The following is a 22,762-nucleotide window of genomic DNA, read 5'->3' as shown; positions in this document are numbered from 1 at the left end:
AAAAGTACATCAAAGTTGAGTTTATTTATAACAACAAATTCACTATATATTACAATAATTACAAAAATATGTTTGTATAACAGCTTATGGTCACATCACATTTTTGTTCTCAAAACACACAAGATGATCAAACACTGGAGTTCTGGCAGTAGCTAATAAAGCAGCCAACTTTTAAAATCTACACAGCTGTACACATTTTTTGTGCCTTAACAGAAAGGCTATTATCAAAAGAGTGAAGTTATTAACAAACATCCAAGGGGATTCCCCTTACAGCTTCTTTTCCAGAAGCTTATTTTGTCTAATGCATAGTAAAAAAATATACAGTTTACAAAAAACAATCACTGGAAAGCAGGCAAAGCTCTCTCCGGCAAAAAGTTACCACCAATTTTTGTTTGTTTTAATTGAGCACCTAGTAGATAATATCTAGAGCAACAAAGAGTTCACCATTTTAAAATCACCATCCTAGATCTAAACAGGCTGTGTCTTCTCACTGCACAGTGAAGCCAACGTATCAGGCTGGTATTGCAGCTTTTGATGAACAGTGTCCAACATGCCTTCACCAGAGGAAATAAAAGTCTATTTGGTTGGGATATTGTCCCTTTTCGATACTTAATCTGAGTCACTGCTGCTGCTTGAGGAGTCTGTTGACATAACTTCTACATCATCTTCATTTTCTTTATTGTGCCCTGGAGGCTCCAACATAAAGTCATTGCTATGATTAGGAGGTAGCATGTTCATTGAGATATCACTCGACTGCCAGGGATATTGAGGGGCAAGCACATCTGAAAAATAAATACAATGCTTCAGTAGCATAATCATCGGAATATCAGCCTTTTAAATAGAGACGCCCATGCATCTGAAAACAGGCACAGCTGCATGTACTGTTAAAAACATTTTCAAAAGTTTTGTTTTCAATGCCAAACTATTCTCCCAATCCTCATTCTTGAATTTTTAAACAAGTTAGTTGAAACAGTTCACTTGGCAACTGAAGTCTCTTGTAAATGAGCAATTCTAACACTGTAAGGTCTGTTCCATCAGAGGTACTACTTTGATAGAGAAAACAGAATCCACCTCTCTCTATTGTGATCACACTAATTTAAAAATATCAAAATAATGTTTGTACAGTGCTTTATATCTTCACAGCCTGTTCAAACATTAACTAACCTTCACAAGACCGCTGAGAAATGAGTGAATGTAATCACCTGCATTTCACCTTTCAGGATACAGGCTAAGTGACTCGCCCAAGACTTCACAGCAAGAAGTAGAAATGAATTTCTGATTTCCAGCCCAGTATTTATACAAACATAATTTCTCTAGAACAGCTACAATAACACTTTTGGTTTTAGATGTACCCCACCGTAACAATCTTAACTTTTGAAAGCAAACTTTTCATACAAGAACCAAAAGATCTTTTAAAATCCAATATAGATGTTTTGTTCTTTAGTCAACTCCTGGAAAGGTAAAACCACACATCACCTAACATAACTACTCCACTGTATTCTTAGTTCACTAGTAGTATTTTTAAATGAGAATAGAGTTAAGCAATCATGACTGAATCCAAGTAAGATCACTGTTATTGGCCATTTCAATAATCAAGTATTAAGGAATGAATCCTTAATTTATACACTTAAAACACCACAGTATTTAAATTGGTTTTGTCAATAAGAATTTATCTTAAGTGGTAAATATTAGTTCACCAGTTCTAGATCTGGAACTTCTAAATACATTTGTTATTTTATTGATATAGATTACAAATTAAAGAAGGGAAAAAAGTCTTCTGACCTCATACATATCTGAACTTTCCTTTCATGATTCAAGACAATACATTTGTTTTCATTGCTAAGAAAGTAGTAATTTGGTCTGAAAGTTTTCCATATTTTAGTGTGTGATTTTAAAATAATCAGTTTACTAGAAATTACACAGAAATGGATTGGAAGCTGAAAGCCTACATATTTTTCCTTTCATGAGCGAAATTTTTTTCCACTGGTTTGCCAATATGATCCAGTTATCTCAATTTGATTTAGCAGTGGGACAAATAAAACAGAATACATTTTCTCTTGCTTTTCTATAGCACCGTGTCAGCCTTTCAAACTGCTTACTTTGTTTAATAATCCCTTAATGCCAGGAAACTAATCCACTGCAGCGTCAGCCAGAATTTTTAGTTCTGTCTTGCTATCACTGAGGGACACTTTGGAGGTGAACAAAATGGATAATTGCTATGGTTATGGCAATTTTTTTATTCATTGCATAAACATCTGAATACTTCCGTTACCTGGCAATCTGCCTGCTGCAAGTGCATCCCCTGGCAAGTGTCCATTAACTCCATTAGTAGATGGGTTGTTCATCTGACCCAAAAGGCCACTCCTCATCTCTAAATCTGTAGGATATGGCCTGCGTGGGTCCCCTTAAAAACAAATAGTTTTTTATATGATTAAAACAAAGCTAACATCTGCAAGATAACTATCAGCTGTTTCGTGCTAGTCTTTTTCTTTAATGCTTTTCAAACAGAAAACTGTGTTGATTGGTCATATCAGCAATGGGAAGCACACCTGTTCTGTGAGAAATTAAACACAAATATATTATCCATTTACATTCTGTGTTTAGTCAAGCTTGGCAAAAAGTAGTACACAACAAACTCACTGTAGTAGAAGATATATCTCTGTTCTCACTGCTACTATTAGCAAGACTTCATTTCAGTACACATTCTGATCTGCTGCAGGACGGCTAGGACCCATCACTGAACATTCCTTGCCTCTGACTCCCAATAATGTCTCTATAGTTTCCACATCCCTGATGAATGTAGTGGTCTCAGAGGAAAGTGAATGAAGAGACAGTCTTTAATATAACCTGGTTCTGACCCGTTAATGACTTTAATTAGGACCAAGACCTTGAATTGGACCCCATAGAAAACAAGGATTCAATAGGTTTCAGAGTAACAGCCATGTTAGTCTGTATTTGCAAAAAGAAAAGGTTTCAGAGGAACAGCCGTGTTAGTCTGTATTCGCAAAAAGAAAAGGAGTACTTGTGGCACCTTAGAGACTAACCAATTTATTTGAGCATGAGCTTTCGTGAGCCACAGCTCACTTCATCAGATGTATATAAAGTCTGCTGCAGTTTCCACGGTATACATCTAATGAAGTGAGCTGTGGCTCACGAAAGCTCATGCTCAAATAAATTGGTTAGTCTCTAAGGTGCCACAAGTACTCCTTTTCTTTTTTTAAAAAGAAAAGGAGTACTTGTGGCACCTTAGAGACTAACCAATTTATTTGAGCATAAGCTTTCATGAGCTACAGCTCACTTCATCGGATGCATACTGTGGAAAGGTGTAAATAAAATTGGTTAGTCTCTAAGGATTCAATAGAGGACATACAGTACCAACTTATTAATGGAGTCTAAGAGCTGTGAGTTTTGTAGCTATTTAAAGCCACGTATAAAATTTCCCCAGTTTTACTCCAATGTATTCAACAAGGAAAAAAATAAGGTAAGTATTTAAGTATCTCAAGGGGAAAAAACATTTTTAATATCGGAAAGCTTTATAAAATCCAAGCAAAATACCATTTGTCATGAAACAAATACTAAATGGTGGTGTTTAATTATTGCTCCTATATTATAATGAAAGGACATTTCCATGTCATGCCATCAATGGAAGTACAACAAACTCATACAGCTTATTTGTCAAACATGAAATTTACCTGGTACCCATGTCAGAGGAGCACAAACAGCATTGCTGGCACTAATCCTGTGGGCATATTTAATTATTTCTTCAGATGAAACGGCACCTGTGAAAGGGGAAAAGAAGTTTACAAGGGAAATGCACCCTGATTAGCATACTCTCAAGAGATTGCCTGATTGGATAGTTTTCGATAAACACTTTGATATTCCAAATAGAGATCAACGATGTAACATTTTAACAGAACCTCAAGAGTATCCCCAATATGCAGGCATTGCAGAGGATAGTGTCACAGTTCAGGGCAACTGCACCTATATTTCCCCTCCATGGCCCAGAAAGGACAACCCACTCAAGGCTTCATGCTCCTCTGGCCATCACTTCTTGAGTGGAGATATCTCTTTCCCTTCTGACAGGGGTGAGTATCTCCAGGCTGAACAGTTCCCTGCCTTTACTGTATTATTCCCAGCAGAGACAGGTTGCCTAAACTGGCCTGCTGGCTTTCTTTTCAGATACCAACAACAGAGTAATTGCCCACAGTTTTAAGGTATCACAGAGTTCTTCCTATGCAATCCTATTTCTTGTTAAAAGTACTACAGAGAAAACATTAACAATAAAAGAACCTACGGACATGCTAATAAGCTTACCAGAGATCACCCCAACCCAAACAAGGGCTCTGGCAGGAGCAGTCCTTCAGTACCCAACCCAAGTGGTTTCCAGTTCATCAGGGCTTCAGCTCAGAACAAGCACACAGCCCTATGGGGCCCTCAGTAGGCCAAGTCTTTCAAATCCTTCCCTAAGGATTGGGGCCCTCCATACATCAGAGGTCCTGTCCATCTGCTGGATCAGGAAGAAGGCTATAAGCCTGTTTTAAACCAGGCTATTTATTCAAAAATCCTTTCTCTGTCTGTTGGTCCCTAGAGAATCCAGTTTGAACTAGTATATGTGCACCTCTCCAGGGGGGTGGCTTCATAAGGCTGATAACCAGAAGAATTGCATTAGCATTAGCATCCCCATCCTTCTCCTGGAGGAGCTACATACAATTCCACAGTAACACATACATAGTTGCATTTTTAATACAATGGACCCCCACAGGTATTAAACCTAATTAGTAAGGTTTAACCTAAATTCAATAAAGTTTATCTTAATTCCAGGAAGTTTGTCCAGGACATTGCAGGATACTGTCAGTCTGTCACAAATAGCTTAACAGAAGGACCTGGTTTGCAATATATTGACTCTAAAACTATAGATTCAAATATCACAAAAATTAACTAAGTTTTTCAACCTTGTGAGGTTGACTGATTTCCATGCAGTCTACTTTGTAAAGTACACTGATATCTACTGATAAAAAAAGGCTATATAAGAGCTGGGTGGATCTTTCATAGGAGACTTTTAGTACCTAACTTTTAGACAGAAGCTGCTTGTAAGATGCTATGGCATTTTTTGTAATAGTAGGGACTTACCCTGGTGTACTTAATAAACTTCTCTCCCTTTTTCTCCTACTATCATGCAGTGTACACATGCCAGATGGCAGTCACTCTCCACTCCATAAATGACTACACTTCAAGCAATGTATAATTTTTGTGAAATGCCCTGAGATCATTTTGTATGAAAGTCACAAATAACTATAAAATACCTTCCTACCTATTTGGTAAAAATGACTAGCTTAGCTATGCAAGTACTACAGCTGATTTTACGAGATACGCAGTATATTGCCAGCAAGTCTGAGGGCAAGACACAGATTTTAGTAAGTAATATTGTTGACGTTCATTTAAAAAAACAACCACCATGCTCTCCCCACCCCCTCCAAAAAAAAAAAAAAAAGATTAGATACAAACTGTAGACCAGCATATTAGGGTAAGTGCCTTGTGTGACAAACAAAGGTAATCATATGCATTACTACTAAAGCAAAACCAGCACAGAAATTAATACTGCGGGGAAAAGTATTTGGAGCTAGACCTTAAAACTATGATATAATGTTTCCACCACACACACCCACCCACCCCCCCCCCTTCCAAAATAAAACCCCACACAACTCCAGCCTTTCAAAGTCCTTTATAAGATTTAGAGGTTCCAAAGTGAATGGAAAACTCTTACACGCATGCAACGTTTTACACTGATTTTAAGTGTTAAACTGTTACATGATACAATTAAAAGAAATCAGCCTACATGCTTACATAGAACTCTAGATAAATTACTTAAAGCTATATAGTTTTCAAAGCCTCAGATGGGGTAATAAACTATTGATACTCACCCTTTCTTGCTTTTTCTATTGATTTTAGTTTTTCCTTTGCTTGATAAACAGCTGTTGCCTAGTTATTAAAGAAAAATTATTCTTCAATGCTTCATTAATTTGTAACCTTAGGCTCAGTTAAAGAGGCCCTGTGAATTTGTCCACTTATCCTATTAAAAACTGCCTCTAAAATAAAGATCAGATCAACATCTTATTATACACAGTGAATGTTTTCAAAGTATACCAGTGTTTTAAATAACTTACTATGTGAGCACATAGCACAGTAATGCCTCTAGGATGTCAGATAAATTAAATAGCTACCATCCTCTCTCAGTTGTGATGCCCACAGATATCTGGGAAGGGCTCCTATTGCTTTCACTAGTCCAAGTTGCTCAAAGGGTTGCCTATTTTCTCAAGGGATTAGGCCAAAATGCGAAGTCCAACATTCATCTGTTCCGTCTATTCTTTCCTCATTTAACCAGCACCCGTCTTCAGTGGTTTGATTTTCCACACTTAACCTATTATTTATAATAGGTGTTATTTTCACTACAAATCTTTCAAATAGTAAAAACAGACTGGGTGGGGTGTAAAATTATTATGAAGGAAGAGTAATATAGGTTGGATGAAAATTACCATTACAGCCTTTCCAAAAAGCAAGTAACTTTAACTCTGGCTACTGAAAGCGTAATTTCCAAGCTTTCAAGAAGAATTAATTTCATTTAACCTTCTTAAACTAAAAATTTTGTTTTTTCCGGAACTCAGTGTTATGCCCAACCACCCTTATTTCCCCCTCAACCAGCAACTCTCAAAAGCCAACACTTCACCTATAGACTTACCAGTATATGCTCTGCTTCTTTCAGTTGTTTTTGTAGCTGCTGAATATCACTGTCCCTCTTTTCAACTACTTTTTCTAATAGCTGCATTTCATGATGAATTTTCCCCTGATCAAGTGCCAGTTTCATTAATTCCTGAAACTCTCCATCTCTCTGAATCAGCAACTCCAGAATCTGTCAGATAACATATTTATGTAACTTATTTAGCTTGATTAATTACAAAATCCACCAACTGCACTATGAAGAGGAATCCAACTGTAGGAGGGACAGCAGAAGTCAGATTTGGGGTATTCACACTGATGTTGTTGTAGTCTCCAAAACAAAACATATTTAAAATAAAATGAAGTTTCCAGTTCTTCTACTTGGGAAGATAACCTACAATTCAGATAGTCCAAATTGCAACTTGAGGGAAGGTCAAGTATGACATGTGCTAACAACTACATAAGGTACTTAGGTAATAGTAATAAGGTATTTATTTGTACCAAAGCTGGTGTGCTGGAGGATTTTATTGATGAATGCAAACAAGAACTTTCCATTCATCTGTCAAGGAAAATACAAGTTTCAATATTAAATTTGAACATGCAGATATGAAAAGTAAGTGTGTTTCTTGGATTCCAGAGAAGTTTGGCTCTCAATTTAGCAAAATTAGGGCACCCCAACCCACGCAACTGAGGGACTTATCTTGTTGGGACTGTTGCCAAACACATGGAAGCAAGAGTACCAAGAAAGATGCCAATTCTCCTCATTCATCTAATAAATTATTAATTCTTAATACTAGTTATGAACATTTCAGCCCCAGCACTGTTAATTATGCCACTGCTGAATATATGAAACACAGCCCTGTACGTACAAGCCCATAACCCCATAGTATGAACTAGAACATCCTAAATGTACTATATTCCTTAGAAAAAATATTTTACCTCTAGCAAACTGACATAGCAGGTACACTCCAGTCACAGTGAAGCTGCCAAATCTAGACATTTAGATTTTAAAAAGGCGTATTAAGTAGAAGTGCAGTCTGAAACAGTTTGTGCCAAGCGAATCACTTTTAAAAAGTGGCAGAATCTGTGTTTTATGCAGTAAAATCTCTGCTGATCTGGAATGTTCTCACTTCATCACTACTAGCACAACTCTTAGTAGGTTTCACACATATGTAGATTAGTGCTTCCCAAACCAAAACTAGCAAAGGTAATACATTTATTTTTGTCCAAAACCGTAAGGTTGATTTTAGAAGTACAAGGAAGTGCCACATGAAAATAATGGTTCTTTTGGGTGGACTACGGAAGTCCTTGACTTATGCTACATCAAGCCCACATTTCTTCCAAAGCCTATCAACAGTGTTCCTTCAGTTAGCATGAGTACTGTGCCTATTCCCAAGGACAGCTTCCAGTGCTACCTCCGTGGCACTCCAAATTTTGCTGATTCAGAAGCTGAGATTTAGACCTCTGATTCCTTGTGCCACTCTAGACTGACTAAGTACTTCTGTTGCCAACAAAGAAAATAGGAAGTTTCTGGTGAACAGTAAGAATGACCCACTGTGCTGTGTGATTATGAGAGGGAACCAAGCTCCCTTATACTATGGGCACTGACTGGCTAAAGCTAGATGCCCATTAGTAGGCTGTTTTAACACAAGCAGCCCAAGCTTGCACCAACTCCCAGCAGTGCACAGCCATAGACTCATTACTAAAAAAGGTTTACAACCAAACTAGAAGTTACTATGCCCTCAAACGTAACATGGTACGACTAGCCATCTCACTAAATATGCTGGAACTCAGAGCCATCTTCCTCTGTCTTCAGAAGGGTTACTTTGCGAGACATGGTAGTGAGGGCATTTCACAGCGGGGCCCTTGGTCTCATCTAAAGCATAGCTGTAATCCACAAACTACACAGAAGTATCCCCTTAGTCAAGGTATGTTCTTTGTGAATCCTCTAGCTGTGTCTGTTTACTCTTTTGATAAAGTCTTTACTTCTGTTCAGCACCACAGAGCCAATGCAATGGAGTCTATTCTCCTTCATGCATCTACACAATTTTCAGTTAAACTCAGCTTACAAAATCTTTGTTACAGGCAAGGATGTACAATGCTTAGAGAACCAGCTTGATTTTTCAGAGCACAAATTGGATTAACAGCATCTCCCATTACAAATTAATCTTTGGATTTGTAAGAGTAAAAGTTTGATGTGGAGGCTATTGTGAAAGAATAAGTTACAGTAGATAATAAGGGAAAGATTAACTGTACGTAAAGTACTGAAACTAGTACTACATGTATTCATGTATTTAATCTTTGCTGTTTTCAATCTCGATGCCCCCTTGGAGAAAAATCTTCTGATACTGTCAGCTATCTTAGGTGGCCTGTTTTAAGTGGCCAGGAAAGGAAAGGTATAATTAATTAAGTCTCCTTCCTCTAGGTACCAGGGGTTTAATTCCATAAAGATATCAAATAATTGGACAGTCCATCACACACAAAAATCCACCCTCAAACCGCAGAGGGAGAGAACTGGCTGAGATTTTGACAAAGTGCCAGACCAAGAGTGCATTAAGATCATCAGGACTAAGGATCACAAAAGGAAATAGTCTGGCTACAATTTTCTTCAGAACTCTACAGACCAGCACTTGACAAACCATCTAGTAAACTGCTTTGTCAGAATATTTATGCTGCTTGCCACCAGTGCTCAAGGCACATGCAGGGTTTAAGGAGTGTACATGGACTGGGACAGGGGTTAGCAAGAAGCTGTGCTTCAGCCCTTGAAGTACTTACAAGCACAGCAGAAGACAAACAAACCCTGGAAAAGCAAAATACTGAAGAGTTTGTTAAACCACTGCTCTCACATTTCATAGGATTTCAGTCCGATTGAGAACAACTAGCATTTACAAACTCAGGGCAAAGTCCTTGGCTTTCTGGGTGTGGGAGGGAAGGGGCATTGTCACTAACTTCCCTGGAAGCAGGATTGGGCCCTCACCACTAAACTTTTCAAATATTAGTGTTGCTAAAAATTTCATACCACACAGTTAGCCTGAATGCTAGGCTAGGTAAGGAGAAAAAGGCTGAATACGGAGGTTAACTAACTAAGACAAATATTTAAGAAAATTTGTTTACCTGGCTCTCCTCTCCTGGTTGTGGAAGTTTCTGGTTTCTTGAAATTGCCAAAATTTCAATCAGTTCCCTGAAATGAAATTTGCATTTTTAAACAATATTCTAAACTACTGTTTAGAAATTAGATCAGATTGTCCCCAATGAGTTTCAAAAGTATACTAGTGACACTGTATTTTTATTAGGATTGTTGATTAATTGCAGTTAACTCAGGCAATTAACTCAAAAAAATGAATCACGATTAAAAAAATGAAGCGCGATTAATCATACTTTTAATCTCACTGTTAATACCAATTGAATACCAATTGAAATGTATTAAATATTTGTGGATGAAACATTTTCAAATATATTGATCTGAATTACAACACAGAATACAAAGTGTACTCACTTTATATTATTATTTTAATACAAATATTTGCATTGTAAAAATGATAAATAGTATTTTTCAGTTCACCTCATACAAGTACTGAAGTGCAATCTCTTTATCATGAAAGTGGAGCAGTTTAACAACAGGCTGAGCAAGTGCAGAATGACTGTTGAGTGTGCTTTTGGGCATTTAAAGGCCCACTGGTGCTGCCTATATGGGAGGCTGGACCTGGCTGATGAAAATATTCCTATGCTTATAGCCGCGTGCTATATGCTGGACTGCTGAGGCTCAGTGCCTGGAGGCTGAATTTGAACAGCCAGAGACCAGGGCTATTAAAGGGGCACAGTGCAGGGCCATAAGGATCAGGGATGCCTTGAGGCAGCAGTTTGAAGCTGAAAGCCACTAATATTTGTTGCTATGCTCGGGAGTGCAGTGCTTGTAATGCTATGCGGTGATGGTGATTGGTGCAGACGATGCACCGTGAAGGTTTAAGAAAATTACCTATTGCTTTGCAGGGTTCTGTTTCCTTTCAATTAATGGAACAAACATTGCTTTCAAACCAAAACAATTCTTTTATTAAAGAACAACAACAGGAGGAGAGAGACAAACAAAAAAAACACATCAGCACAGGGGTGTGTGTGGGAGGAGGTGGAGTCCCGGGACAGTTAAAGATTTGTGTATGTACAGGTATCATATGCAACCTTGTCCTCTGGAATACAGTGCAGCAGCTACTGTATTTCAGCAGGGCTAAACTGCAGAGGGACGGGTGTTGAGTGCTGTGGGTACTGGGAGTCCACAGGGCTGGACTGTGACGGGGCAGGAGTGGAATGCAGTGGGTACAGACTGAAGCCAGGAGGTTGATAAGAGTGTGTTGGCGGTGTCTGGGGGGTGCATGGGAGAGTTTTGCGACAGCGGCTGCAGGGGAGGGCGGGCGCAGAGCTGCTCAGTTCGAAGAGCTAATATCGCCTGGAGCGAGTCTGCTTGGTGCTCCATAACCTTTAAGAGCTGCCTTGTGGCTTTGTTCTGGCGCGCCGCATTCTCCTTTCGGTCCCTCTTCTCGCTGCCCCACCACTCCTTCAATTCTTGTTTTTCGGCTGCGGAGTGCATCATGACATCACGCAGAAAGTCCTCTTTAGTTCTTCGTGGCCACTTTCTAATTCTGCGCAGCCATTCAGCCGGCAACAACAAAGAGGGAGGCTGGGCTCCCAAGGTCATATCTGTGAAGCCAAAATGCAACATTTTACAGACGCAGAACTGTCTGCAACACACAGACTACCGATTCAGTGATTTAAAACACAGCCACTATTCACATAAATGTCACTAACTGGCAAGTACACATGAGCCACAAGATCCCCAAAATGGTGAGTAACTGCAGGGGGGAGGGGAAATCAGTGTTCCAGGACCGTACTGTATACTGGACACATGGCTCTTGGGGAGAGCCAGAACTGTATGGGGGGGGCCTTATAATCATTACTGTCCCCATATTTTCACTGGCTTTGTTCATTATGGAATATATCTTGCTGCTGAGGGTGAGCAGGGAATCAAGGGAGAGTCTTCTCCAAGACTGTGGCTTCTGCCCTGGCCCTTATGCAGCTCGCCTGTGTGCAGCAATGGTCCCCCTCCCCCACACCCAGTGATGGCACAGTGGCGCGGGAAAGTTACCTTTAATGGGTCAAGAAACAAAGCAGCTCTGCCAAAGAACCTGCGACAGCAGATTGCCTAGTATCTCCATGAGATTGTCGTGGAGATCTCTGAGGCAGATTCCTGTGAAGTGAGGGAGTCAATCGACACCCTGTTCCACCACCCACACTAGGCATGTGGTGGTATGTGCATCATACAGACACAAGCCTGCTTTCTGCAACCCTCCTGCCCCCAACAACTCACTTCAGCAATTCCCAAAATCAAAGCCACTTATCAGGGGCCTTCTCTCCTGTTGCACTTTGCCAAGCTCCAACAGCTGTGACTAGCCTCCTCCGGGGTAGAGAAGAGCTCCTGGCTGCATGCATCTCTGACCTCCAAGTCATCCTCTGCCTCTGGGTCCCCCTCCCCCTCCTCATCCAAGATTTCCTCCTCCTGGCTCTGTCCATTCTTGACCGGCACGCAAGCCACAGAAGCATCCACAGTGGCCTTCACAGTGGAGGTAGGGTCGCCACTGAGTATCACGTCCAGCTCTTTGTAGAACCGGCAGCTCGTGGGCACAGCCCCGGAGCGATTGTTTGTCTCCCGTGCCTTGTGGTAGGTGTTCCGCAGCTCCTTCACTTTGATTCTGCACTGCAGTGTGTCCCGGTCATGGCCCCTTTCTGTCATGCATTGTGAATCTGTCTGTAGGTATCATAATTTCTATGGCTGGAGCACAGCTGGGACTGGACAGCTTCCTCTTCACAAATGCTGATGAGGTCCAGCAGCTCGGCATTGCTCCAAATGGGGGATCGCCTGGTCCGTGGAGCAGGCATGGTCACCTGGTAAGATGCGCTGAGACCACTGCACGCGTCACTGAGCATACAGCAAGGGGACCTTCAAAATTCCCAAGGAATTTAAGGGGTGGGACTCACAGTTGGTCACCTGAGGGCAGGACAGTAGAGTTCAAACCGATGACCAGAGAGGCGAGAACAGGCATTGTGAGACACCTCCCGGAGGCCAACTGCAGCACTGTAATTGACCAGGGTGTATACAATGGAACTGCGGCGCTGTAGCCCCAGCACAGAAAGCTCTACGCCTCTCATTGGGGTGGTTTTTTATAGTGCTACAACTGCGCAGTTTCTGCGCAGTAAGTGGCTTGGCAGTGTGTACATCTCAGGAATTACAGCGCAGAAAGCTGCTTTACTGCGCAGAAACTTGCCAGCATAGACAAGGCCTACGTCTCCCAATCCAGACAGACCCCTTTCCAACCAAATCAGCTCTTCCATTACTGAGTATTAAACACCGACAGTGGAATTCTACAGGAAAATGTTGCAAGATCTGTGACGTTGTCACGTGGAGGGATTTTTTTTTGTTTTTGGTTTATTTTGGCTCTCATCTTATATTTCAATACGAGACTTCACTGCAAGACAAAGATGACCATTTAACTTCTCTTCCTTCACTGCTCCTGTTCCAAGTTTCATAGAAACCCAACACAAATCGTGCAAGTCATAGGAGTTCGGCTCTTTTAACCAGGCAGCCACATGAATAATTTTATAAAGAATAGCAGTATATGTGTGTGTGTATGTATCTACATCTATATATAAATAAAATACTATCTCAAATTCAAAATTTGTACTCATTCCTATGGTACATCTTTTCAAAGAGAAAAATCAGAAAAGACCAACATATTGAGCAACTTTGAAGTTGGATGGTAGCTGGATGTTTCCGGTAAAATAATCAGCAGCATGTTTAACAATGTTTGTATTTAAGGTGAAGTCCATGTTTACTGGCTCTCTATTTTCATATCAAAGGTGCTCAGTCTGCGACTACCACTTCTACACACTCAACCTAAATTCAGGGTCAAACTAAGTGCGAGAAGAAAGGAACCCAGGTTCTGTCAGTCAAATCTGTGCAATCCCATTTTCTTCAATGAATTTACACAAGTGTGTTGATGGAACCTTTTAAGAGCTTTCTGGGTAACCCTGAAAGGAGGCCAACTTCTATATTATTTATACATCCTACCTCCAAAGGATTTGCATAGGGTAAGTCAACACAGAACTTGGCAATACAGTTTTTCTTACACAAACTGTACCAAAACCAAAAGGGTCAATCAACTGAACAAAAAATTGACCCTCATCTTCTCTCAGATCCATGTAGAAAGTCTGTCAGTCTATTCTGTGAATAAATCCCTGGAATGAATGTTGTCACCTTTACTTAACAAAAAGAAATGTGCAAGATGAACTGGTAACATTACATTTCCAGTAAGAAAAAAAAAAAAAAAAGACTCTAGAGACCGACTCTCCTGATTATTTGAATTGAATTAAAAAAATCAGAAATCAGCTTATTAATAAAACTAAAGGATACATTCAAAGAACTAGTAGCTCTGAATTGCTGAAAGAACAAATATATTTTATGCTTCAGCCCCTCACACTGCAGCAGATCAATGGTCGTATATAAAAGGCAGGTAGGACAGACTCAGAAAGGCTGAGTAACTAGTTGGATGGCATACTAGCAGGAGATGTTATAGGTCCATGTCTCACTAAATGGAAGATGAATCCTTATTTGCAAGTATTTTTTAACTCCAAGCCACGTTACAAGGTGTAACAACTCCATCTGTTACAAGGTGGCAGAGAAGTGTCCTAATCTGATTTACTATGCTACTTGGAGAGATGGAAGCCTTTCAAAAAATACATTAAGAGGCACATATGAATTCACTAAAATTAAATTAAATTAAATTTAAAAAAAAAAGGTTAATAGAAGGAAAATAAAGAACACCAGGGTACCCAAAATCATGGCACAAGAGAGAAGAATCCTATTACCAATTTGTTAAAAAGCTCAGTGATGATGACAACATATTAAGGAGAAACAAACATTCTTGGTGTTCCTGGAAAAAGGACAGAGGAGCAGTTTCTAAATGTCACTAACAAAACCTGCTGAACAGAGATAATGGGAGAGATATTTTAAAGATTCCGAGCTTCTAGAGGAAAGCTTAAGTGACTTCTCTACTTGCATGGATAAATACTTGTCATCACATGTGAAATGCTACCTTCATTGGGCCAAGCAAGAACTATATATAAAATGATGAGTCAGATAAATCCAGATGCTAAAAATTTTACATTTAGATTTGAAATTAACACAATACACAACACCTGAAGCTCCTTAAGAAGCATATGCAGACATATCAAATTTGGGTACTAACAGAAATCCTGCAGGACACAGACATAGGCCAGAGACAGTCCAATGTCCAGACAAACCAGAAGCAGGACCTCAAGAGATGTGAGCAATAAAGCTATACTGACAAGTGGTGGTAGGCTCAAAAACAGAGAAGCAAGGGGAGTAATAAGACCAGAAAAAGTACCATATGCAATGATTCTCGCACTAGCGCTACCCTTAATTTTACACCAAATAGGGAACTGCAAGAAAGAATTACAGCTGTACAATCCTATAGGAACAGAACTATAAATGACCAACTGAGGAGAGTAAGCAAGAGAGTACTTTAAGATTAAAATCCATTCAAAACTATTCACCATTACAGAGGCAGGACAGTACCATTTCTGAAGGCCATAGCCAAAAATGGAATTACAACAGACCTATGGAAGGACCGGGGGAAAAACAAGGCATGGGCTCATATCTCAGCTTTCTTTAGAGAAGAGATGAACAAACAGCAACCAGGCTCCAAAATTTTCAAATTTGTCATCTTAAAGAACAACTGTGGAAGAGAAGGAATCAAATAGACTCCATACTATTGTTAGTAGAGAACAAGCTTAAACTGAGAAGAAATAATAGATTGGGGCAGTATTTCTAGTACAACTAGTTCTAAACTAATAGTGACAGATAATATCAGTCCTTCCGAAAGTAATGGGAGCTCTTCAGTTAACAATTTCATGTTCAGATACACATTTATTTCAAAACCATTTAGTAACACTTCTTGGGCTTTCAGGGAGTTTAGCGAACCCACGTCAGTCACTCTAAGGGTATGTCTACAATACCCACATTACAGCGCAGCAGCGCTGTGATGTGGGCAGTGTAGACACGCTTTATCGCCGGGGGAGAGCTCTCCCAGCAATAAAAAAAAAACCCCGAACAAGCAGTGGTAGCTTTATACTGGCGCGTTTCAGTGCGAAAACTTTTGTCGCTCAGGGGGCGTTTTTTCACACTCCTGAACGACTACAGTTTTAGCACTACAAGTGGCAGTGTAGACACAGCCTAAGTCTATTCTTCAGCAGATCACTGAGTGAGATTTTCAAGAGACACATAATTCTATTTGGAAATGATCTGGGGCTGCAGCTCACACTTATGAGATGTCAATTCAGATGTAAATAACTTGCACACAGTTAATGTTAGCAGTGAACTAACTGAACCCTCAATTAGCAATAGGTAGGATGAAAATGTCAGCAATGAAACAAAGAAAGAAAGAACCCAATCTTTCATCAACAGTAACAGAAATTGCGAGAGTTGGTTTGACACTCGGTACCTCAAAATATCACCCTGGAATCCCCATATTCACCACTGTGATATGATTATAATATGTTTTGTACAATGCATGGCTTTTTGAGGTATCATGTAAAAAGTCTTGATCTGTTGAACATTAATATCCTGTTGAATTGTATGTTCTATCATTGTATGTGAAGTTATGAAGTATTGCTATATGCTTGTTATTGAAGTATGTGGTAAGCTGAAAATGCTCACAGCTAACCTTTCAGTGGCAACAAAGGAGCAATTAACACTGACAAGACAAAAAGAAAAGGAGTACTTGTGGCACCTTAGAGACTAACCAATTTATTTGAGCATGAGCTTTCGTGAGCACGAAAGCTCATGCTCAAATAAATTGGTTAGTCTCTAAGGTGCCACAAGTACTCCTTTTCTTTTTGCGAATACAGACTAACACGGCTGTTCCTCTGAAAACTGACAAGACAGATTCACATGAGGCCAGCCAGATGTGTTGATGGCCCGTCAAGAAGAATCCACTCTCTCAGAGAGGAGTACACAATCGGGGATACCTAACCCCCACAGCACAGTAAGGATCTTTCTAGCACAGGGGGAGGCAAACGTTTTGGTCTGAGGGCCACATCTGGGTATAGAAATTGTATGGCGGGCCATGAATGCTCACAAAATTGGGGGTTGGGGTGCGGGAGGGGGTGAGGACTCTGGGGTGGGGCCAGAAATGAGGAGTTCAGGGGGTGGGAGGGGGCTCTAGACTGGGGTAGGGGTTGGGTGTGGGGGGGAAGGGGGAGGCTCCAGCTGGGGGTGCGGGTTCTGGGGTAGAGCTGGGGATGAGGGGTTTGGAGTGCAGGAGGGTACTCCAGGCTGAGACAGAGGGGTTCGGACGCCAGAAGTGGGATCAGGGCTGGGACAGAGGGTTGGGGTGCAGACTCCAGGTAACACTTACTGGAAGCAGCGGCATGTCCCCGCTCTGGCTCCCACACAGAGACAGCCAGGTGCCTCTGTGCGCTGCCCCGTCGGCAGGCACCGCCTCTGCAGCTCCCATTGGCCACAGTTCCTGGCCAATGGGAGCCGTGGGGGGCGGCGCTGGGAGGGGGGGGCTGCATGTGGAGCCCCTTGGCCCTGGCTGCCCTATGCATAGGAGCTGGGGGGACGGACAGACATGCCACTACTTCCGGGAGCCACGCAGAAAGCCCCCGACCCTGCTCCCCGGCAGGAGCTCGAGAGATGGATTAAATGATCCGACAGGCCGGATATGGCCTGTGGGCCGTAGTTTGCCCACCCCTGTTCTAGCACCTGGTGAGAAAGTATAAATGAGGGTCAATGACATCACCATTTGGCCTTTCTCCACCCCCATCTCAACACCTGGAAGATCATTTAGAAGACAAAAACTTTGAACTGAGGAGATTGGTCCCAGGCTGAGAAGCAAATTCAGGCTGTGTATTAAGAACTGTAACTGCCTGGAACATCCAGTGGGATGAGAAAAGCTGTTTAATTCAAATCTCGCTTAGTCTGTTAAAAGTCAGAATTTAGATTGTGATTCTATTTTTATTTCTTATGTAACCAACATTGACCTCTGTGCCTAACACTGAAAATCTTTCTGTAGGTAATAAACATATTTTAATGTTTTATCCTTATCAGTGACTTGTCTAAAGTGCTTGGGGGAATCTGCTCAGATTACAAAGGCTGGTGCATGTCCACTATTCTTTGATGAAGAGGCTAATTAATTAATCAGAAGGTCTTGAGCAGTGTAAAATGGAACATCACTGGGGGTTGGGGAGATTTGCTGATGTCTCTCTCTGTATAATTCATGAGTGGCTTATAGACCATTCATGCAATTTAGCTGGGTGTGTTCCTGCATGTTGTTGGCTCAGTGATCACAGCTTGTCACTAGCACGCTGTTGTAAGAGACAGTCCAGAGAGGAGAATTAAGAGGGCACAGCAGTCCCAGACTGTATCCCGGGGGTATGTCACAGTCAGTTTTAAGATATACAAATTTTGACTAGAAATGTAATGTTGCCAGTTCTCCACCTTGCATGTTTCTTTTTGTTAAACAAAACTGACAACATTCATTCAGAGAATTTAACCACAGAACTGACAATCTTTCTACATGGATCTACGGGAAAATAGAAGTCAAGAAAGCAGTAATGTGTAGTATTTGCATCAATGCATATGAACCAGGGCTCAGACTAAAGCAGTCACCTTGCACATGAGCATTTCACATTCATTGTATCAATCACTGGCTGATTTAAAACACCATTTTGCCTATTTGTCATTAACCTGAATTTGAATTTCCACACAGTTTCCAACAGATAAATATTAGCTCTATTCAGATTCTGTCTTTGTATTGTTTTAAAGAATCATTGTGCCCTTGTGATAAACAAACAAGAAGAATCATAATTTGGATAGTATTTTTTTAAAAAGCAACTTAAATTTAGTTTACATTTTTAAAAGAGTGTGAATAATTACTCTGTAATTACATCTTTACAGAACCTAATCATTATCTGATCTTGGTAGGAATAATTTTTAAACGTTTCGTATAACTTTTTCATAAAAGTAATGAGGGAATAGTTAAAGTTAAGCAGACTGGCAATTTCTGTATAATAATTTCATGTAGACTCTGATCCTACAATCTGATCCATGTTGGCAGACCCTTATTCCCATAAAGTGTGCAACTGTCAGCATGGGTTTCACATGGCTGCTAGGATGTGCCCAGAGTAATCACAGATTGCAGCATGGAGGCCTTGTTACTTCAAATAAATGTATGCAGGAAGTGAAAAAGTTCAGAACGGTTTATCTTGATTAAAAAAAAAGTGTCTCCCACTTGAGATGTTTGCTAAATTATTTTGAAACAATTATCTCAGGTCAAATTTTGCCCAAAATTTAGGTTTTGTAAAAGCAAGCATTTATAGAACCAGAGGCCAAATTAAATGATTAAATACAAAATGGAAAGCATAATTTTATACAAGGACATTCCCTGTAACACTTGCAACCCAAATATTGTGGCAGAACATGATAATCTGAAAAAGAAACTGAAACTGACTAAAAACAAAAGTGAAACTGACTAAAAACAGTGTATTTTCATACTCCTAGCAACTGAGAAAAATACAAAGGTTAAACCATCCACCTAAATAGGAAAATACATTAGGTTACCAACTTACTTTGAGGCGGCAATCTATAGAAAGCCCCTGCTTCTCTGCAAGGAAAGAGACTAAATCAAAGGACACTACTTGCAACCCTTTAGCAACAGCAAACTTTCAATTAATAATTAATGTCTCAAGAAGTGGGGAAAATTTCTGTGGCATGGAAGAGGGATGTGGACAGAACAAAAATAAAGAACAACAAGAGTATGTGGGCTTGTTAATGGAGGAAAGAGCTGCTGAGGGTTTGTTTCAAATTGTACTTCATTAGGTACATTAGGGAGACAGCAGGGTCTACACAGACCAATTAATGTGCACACTACCCCAACGAATAGACAAGTCACAGAAAGGCAATACAGAAAATAAGGTGCAGTTGTATTGTGAACACTAAAACAAAACAAAAAAAGGCTTTGGACAAGGATCAATAAAACAGACAAGATATTTTAAAAAAATGTTTGTTCTATCCCTTCCTCTCAGTCTTTAGCGGTCTACATATTGTCTGAAAGAATGAGGAGTACTTGTGGCACCTTAGAGACTAACAAATTTATTAGAGCATAAGCTTTCGTCGGCTAAAACCCACTTCATAAGAGGCATGCAGACTGATAAAGTGAGCTTTAGCCCACGAAAGCTTATGCTCAAATAAATTCGTTAGTCTCTAAGGCGCCACAAGTACTCCTCATTCTTTCTGCTGATAGGGACTAACACGGTTACCACTCTGAAACCTGTCTACATGTTGTCTATATATTGTAAGTGCTACAGACCAAAGAAATGTCTTATATGTCTGTAAAGTGTCTAACATACTTTGGAGTATTATATGAGCAACACACGTTTAAAAAATTCATTTTTAATTATCTATCTTACTAGTCATTCGGGTAATAACACGTCTTTATTACAATTTTTTTCCCCCACGAGTCCTGCTTTATCGTTTGTTTTCATACAGACGGTCACGGGACACTGACCTGACTCGATGTAGACCTGACAGAGAATTCTGCACCTTAGTTTTTACACGGAGGAAAGAGATTTGAAAAAACCCAACATTTCAAGACCATGCCGGGGAAAGGGATTTCAGTTACTCGCACCCTTTCTCTGGCTAGCTCTGTGGGGCAGGGCCCCCCGCCCTCGGGACAGAGCCCCCCATCCCTGGGGCACGTCCGGCCCGGCGGACAGGGGCTCCCCCCACCCTGTCCCCGGGGCTACCTCCACCTGCACAGGGGCCTCTCGGCGTTGCCCCGCCATACAGGAACCGCCGGCTCCTCCACGCGGCGGCGGCGCGACTCAGGCCGTAACGAGCCCGGCCGAGCTAGGGCTCCCGGGGGCCGGCGCACGCGGGTACCTGGCCAGCAGCTCCAGATCCTCCAGCGCCGCCAGCAGCCTGTCCCGCGTGCTGCTGCGCTCCCCGCCCGCCGCCATCGCCGCGCCCGAGCAGCCCCCGCCGCGGCCGGCAGCAGCGAGAGGGCAGCAGGCCCCCGCACCGAACGGCAGAGGCCGCCGACAGCGCCACCTGGCGGCGGAGGTCTGAACCGCAGCGCCTGCCCTGGGGCTTCTGCGCCTCTTGCGGTGGCCCCCCTGTCCGGGCCACTCGCTCCCCTCCCAGCCTTGGGCGGGAGCCGCCCAGTGGGCGAGGGCGCTGGGTCCGTCTGACAGGAGCGGGAGAGAGCGGAGCAGGCGGGAAGAAGCCCTGAGCGGCTCAGGTGAGGCGAGGTGGCAGGGCCCCCCCCCCCCGGCTTGTGGGGCTGGTCCCCCCCCCCGGCTTGTGGGGCTGGTCCCCTGGGCTTTGCCGCTTTCACCCAGCGGCTGGAGAGATAAAGGCAATTTAAATAAAAAAAATACAAAAATGTGGCCTTGCAGATTCCTGCCGTTGGCTTCGTGTCAGCCGCTGCGTTCGCAGGGCCCAGCGCTTGGAGCCTGCTGAGGAGACGCTCGGCTTCTATCTTTTCAAAAAGTGCATTTTTAACCCTGGCAGGCGCACAGAAAAGCCTGAGAACACGGCTCGGCTGGCCCGTGAAGACTCGTGCCAGGCCTGGGCTATGCCACAGAGTTGGGGTGATGGAAGCTGCCTTGCATCCAGCTGGGTGTGCACGTGTCTGTGCTCAAATTTGTCTCCGGCGGTGTAAGCGCCCAGCTAGGACAATGCAGTAAAAAACCTCCTTGGACCGCACAGAACCATGATCAACCGATTGAGGTCGCTGCTGAACGAGTATAGACGGCATGATCTGTGTCAGCTTATCCGACATCCAGTAGCTGGTCCACTATGTCCCATTCCCTGCAATAGTGTCCGCTCATGTCCAGGAAAACCCGAATGTATGGTAACCCTATTTATAGACTGTCTAGAAACTCTGAATTTTCTCTTTCCATATAGTAGTTTAGAGAAAACTTGTATCTTGGAAAGCTTTTTTCTTAACAAAGATATTCTAAAGTCTCTCAGTGCAAAGTCCATCCCACTCCCTGCAGTCCTGACACATTCCCAGCATCTGATTTCTTCTGTCCTAAGACATCAGATGCCTGTTGAGGAAGTCCCATATAGACATCCTTCCATACAAGTTTGTTCTGTCCTACTTTGGTTCTGTCATCTTCATAGTGAGTGGCACCCCTCCTTCTCCCTCACTGACACCCATAAGCCCGATTGCCTTGCACTTGTAGACTCTCTCCATGCAGGACCTTGCCAGCTGCTGTAAAGACAAAGTTGACAAGATCTGCTTTGACTTCTCTTGTCCTCCTTCCCCACACTCTTCTGGCTCAACACTGGTGTAAGTGAAGGCATGAAGTGGCCCAGAGTTATGGTGCAAAAGTGCCAAATTAAATGGTAGTGTAATGCATTAAAATAAATAAGTTTTCTAAAAATATGAGGGCTAAGAAGGAAACCAGGAAAGGAGTTAAGCCTACTACAAAATAGGCAGAGTAGCTAAGTAGTCTAATTGACATATTTAACCACCATTTTGCCTCAATGACAACAAATTGAAGTTCACATACCAAGCTGACAATAGGGTTGCACTTATCAGCTTTGCCTGTGCATCTCTAAAATATAAACAACTATTCTACACTATGGGCTGTAACACTGAACTGATTATTCTTCCATATTCCCAAACATGAGACTGGGGAGGCATGGGGGTAACTGAAAGCAGACTTTGGGGCTTATTGGCCCTAAATCTTGCTGATTCCCTGTTTTTTCTAAATATCACTCCCTATTAGTCTTTAGTACTTAGTGTACCTTTTTATATATGGCTATGCTTGCTTCTTATTCCTCTTTGGCCATAGAAGAGCTTTCCTTTGTGCATCAGTTATGTCCTACAGTATCCTTCTGTGATGAATTAGGGCTAGATCTGTACAACTTATGAATTCTGACTGATATTGTGAAGCTGATTATGCAAAC

At 41.7% G+C, this 22,762-nt stretch overlaps 1 protein-coding gene across 2 annotated transcripts; it reads right to left on the bottom strand.

Moving 5' to 3' along the window:
- Positions 1-5: 5 nt before the first annotated feature.
- Positions 6-20,877, bottom strand: MED4 (mediator complex subunit 4). 2 transcript variants are annotated; one of them, XM_048850234.2, is made up of 8 exons: positions 20,726-20,821; positions 10,277-11,406; positions 9,829-9,895; positions 6,737-6,907; positions 5,922-5,979; positions 3,693-3,779; positions 2,273-2,404; positions 6-782 (listed from the first exon to the last, which is right to left on the bottom strand). In XM_048850234.2, exons 2-8 carry the CDS (start codon positions 10,309-10,311, stop codon positions 610-612), a joined length of 723 nt encoding a protein of 240 aa, XP_048706191.2. In that variant the 5' UTR covers positions 10,312-11,406; positions 20,726-20,821; the 3' UTR covers positions 6-609. The 2 variants fall into 2 exon arrangements, with proteins under 2 accessions (XP_048706191.2, XP_048706182.1); XM_048850225.2 differs by lacking the exon at positions 10,277-11,406 and having other exon boundaries at positions 20,726-20,877.
- Between the last annotated feature and the right edge of the window lie 1,885 nt (positions 20,878-22,762).

Source organism: Caretta caretta, chromosome 1 (assembly GCF_965140235.1).
Source record: "Caretta caretta isolate rCarCar2 chromosome 1, rCarCar1.hap1, whole genome shotgun sequence".
Lineage (NCBI taxonomy): Eukaryota > Metazoa > Chordata > Testudines > Cheloniidae > Caretta > Caretta caretta.
Note: the sequence above shows the minus strand (reverse complement) of the source record. Positions and strands in the feature narration are given on the sequence as shown.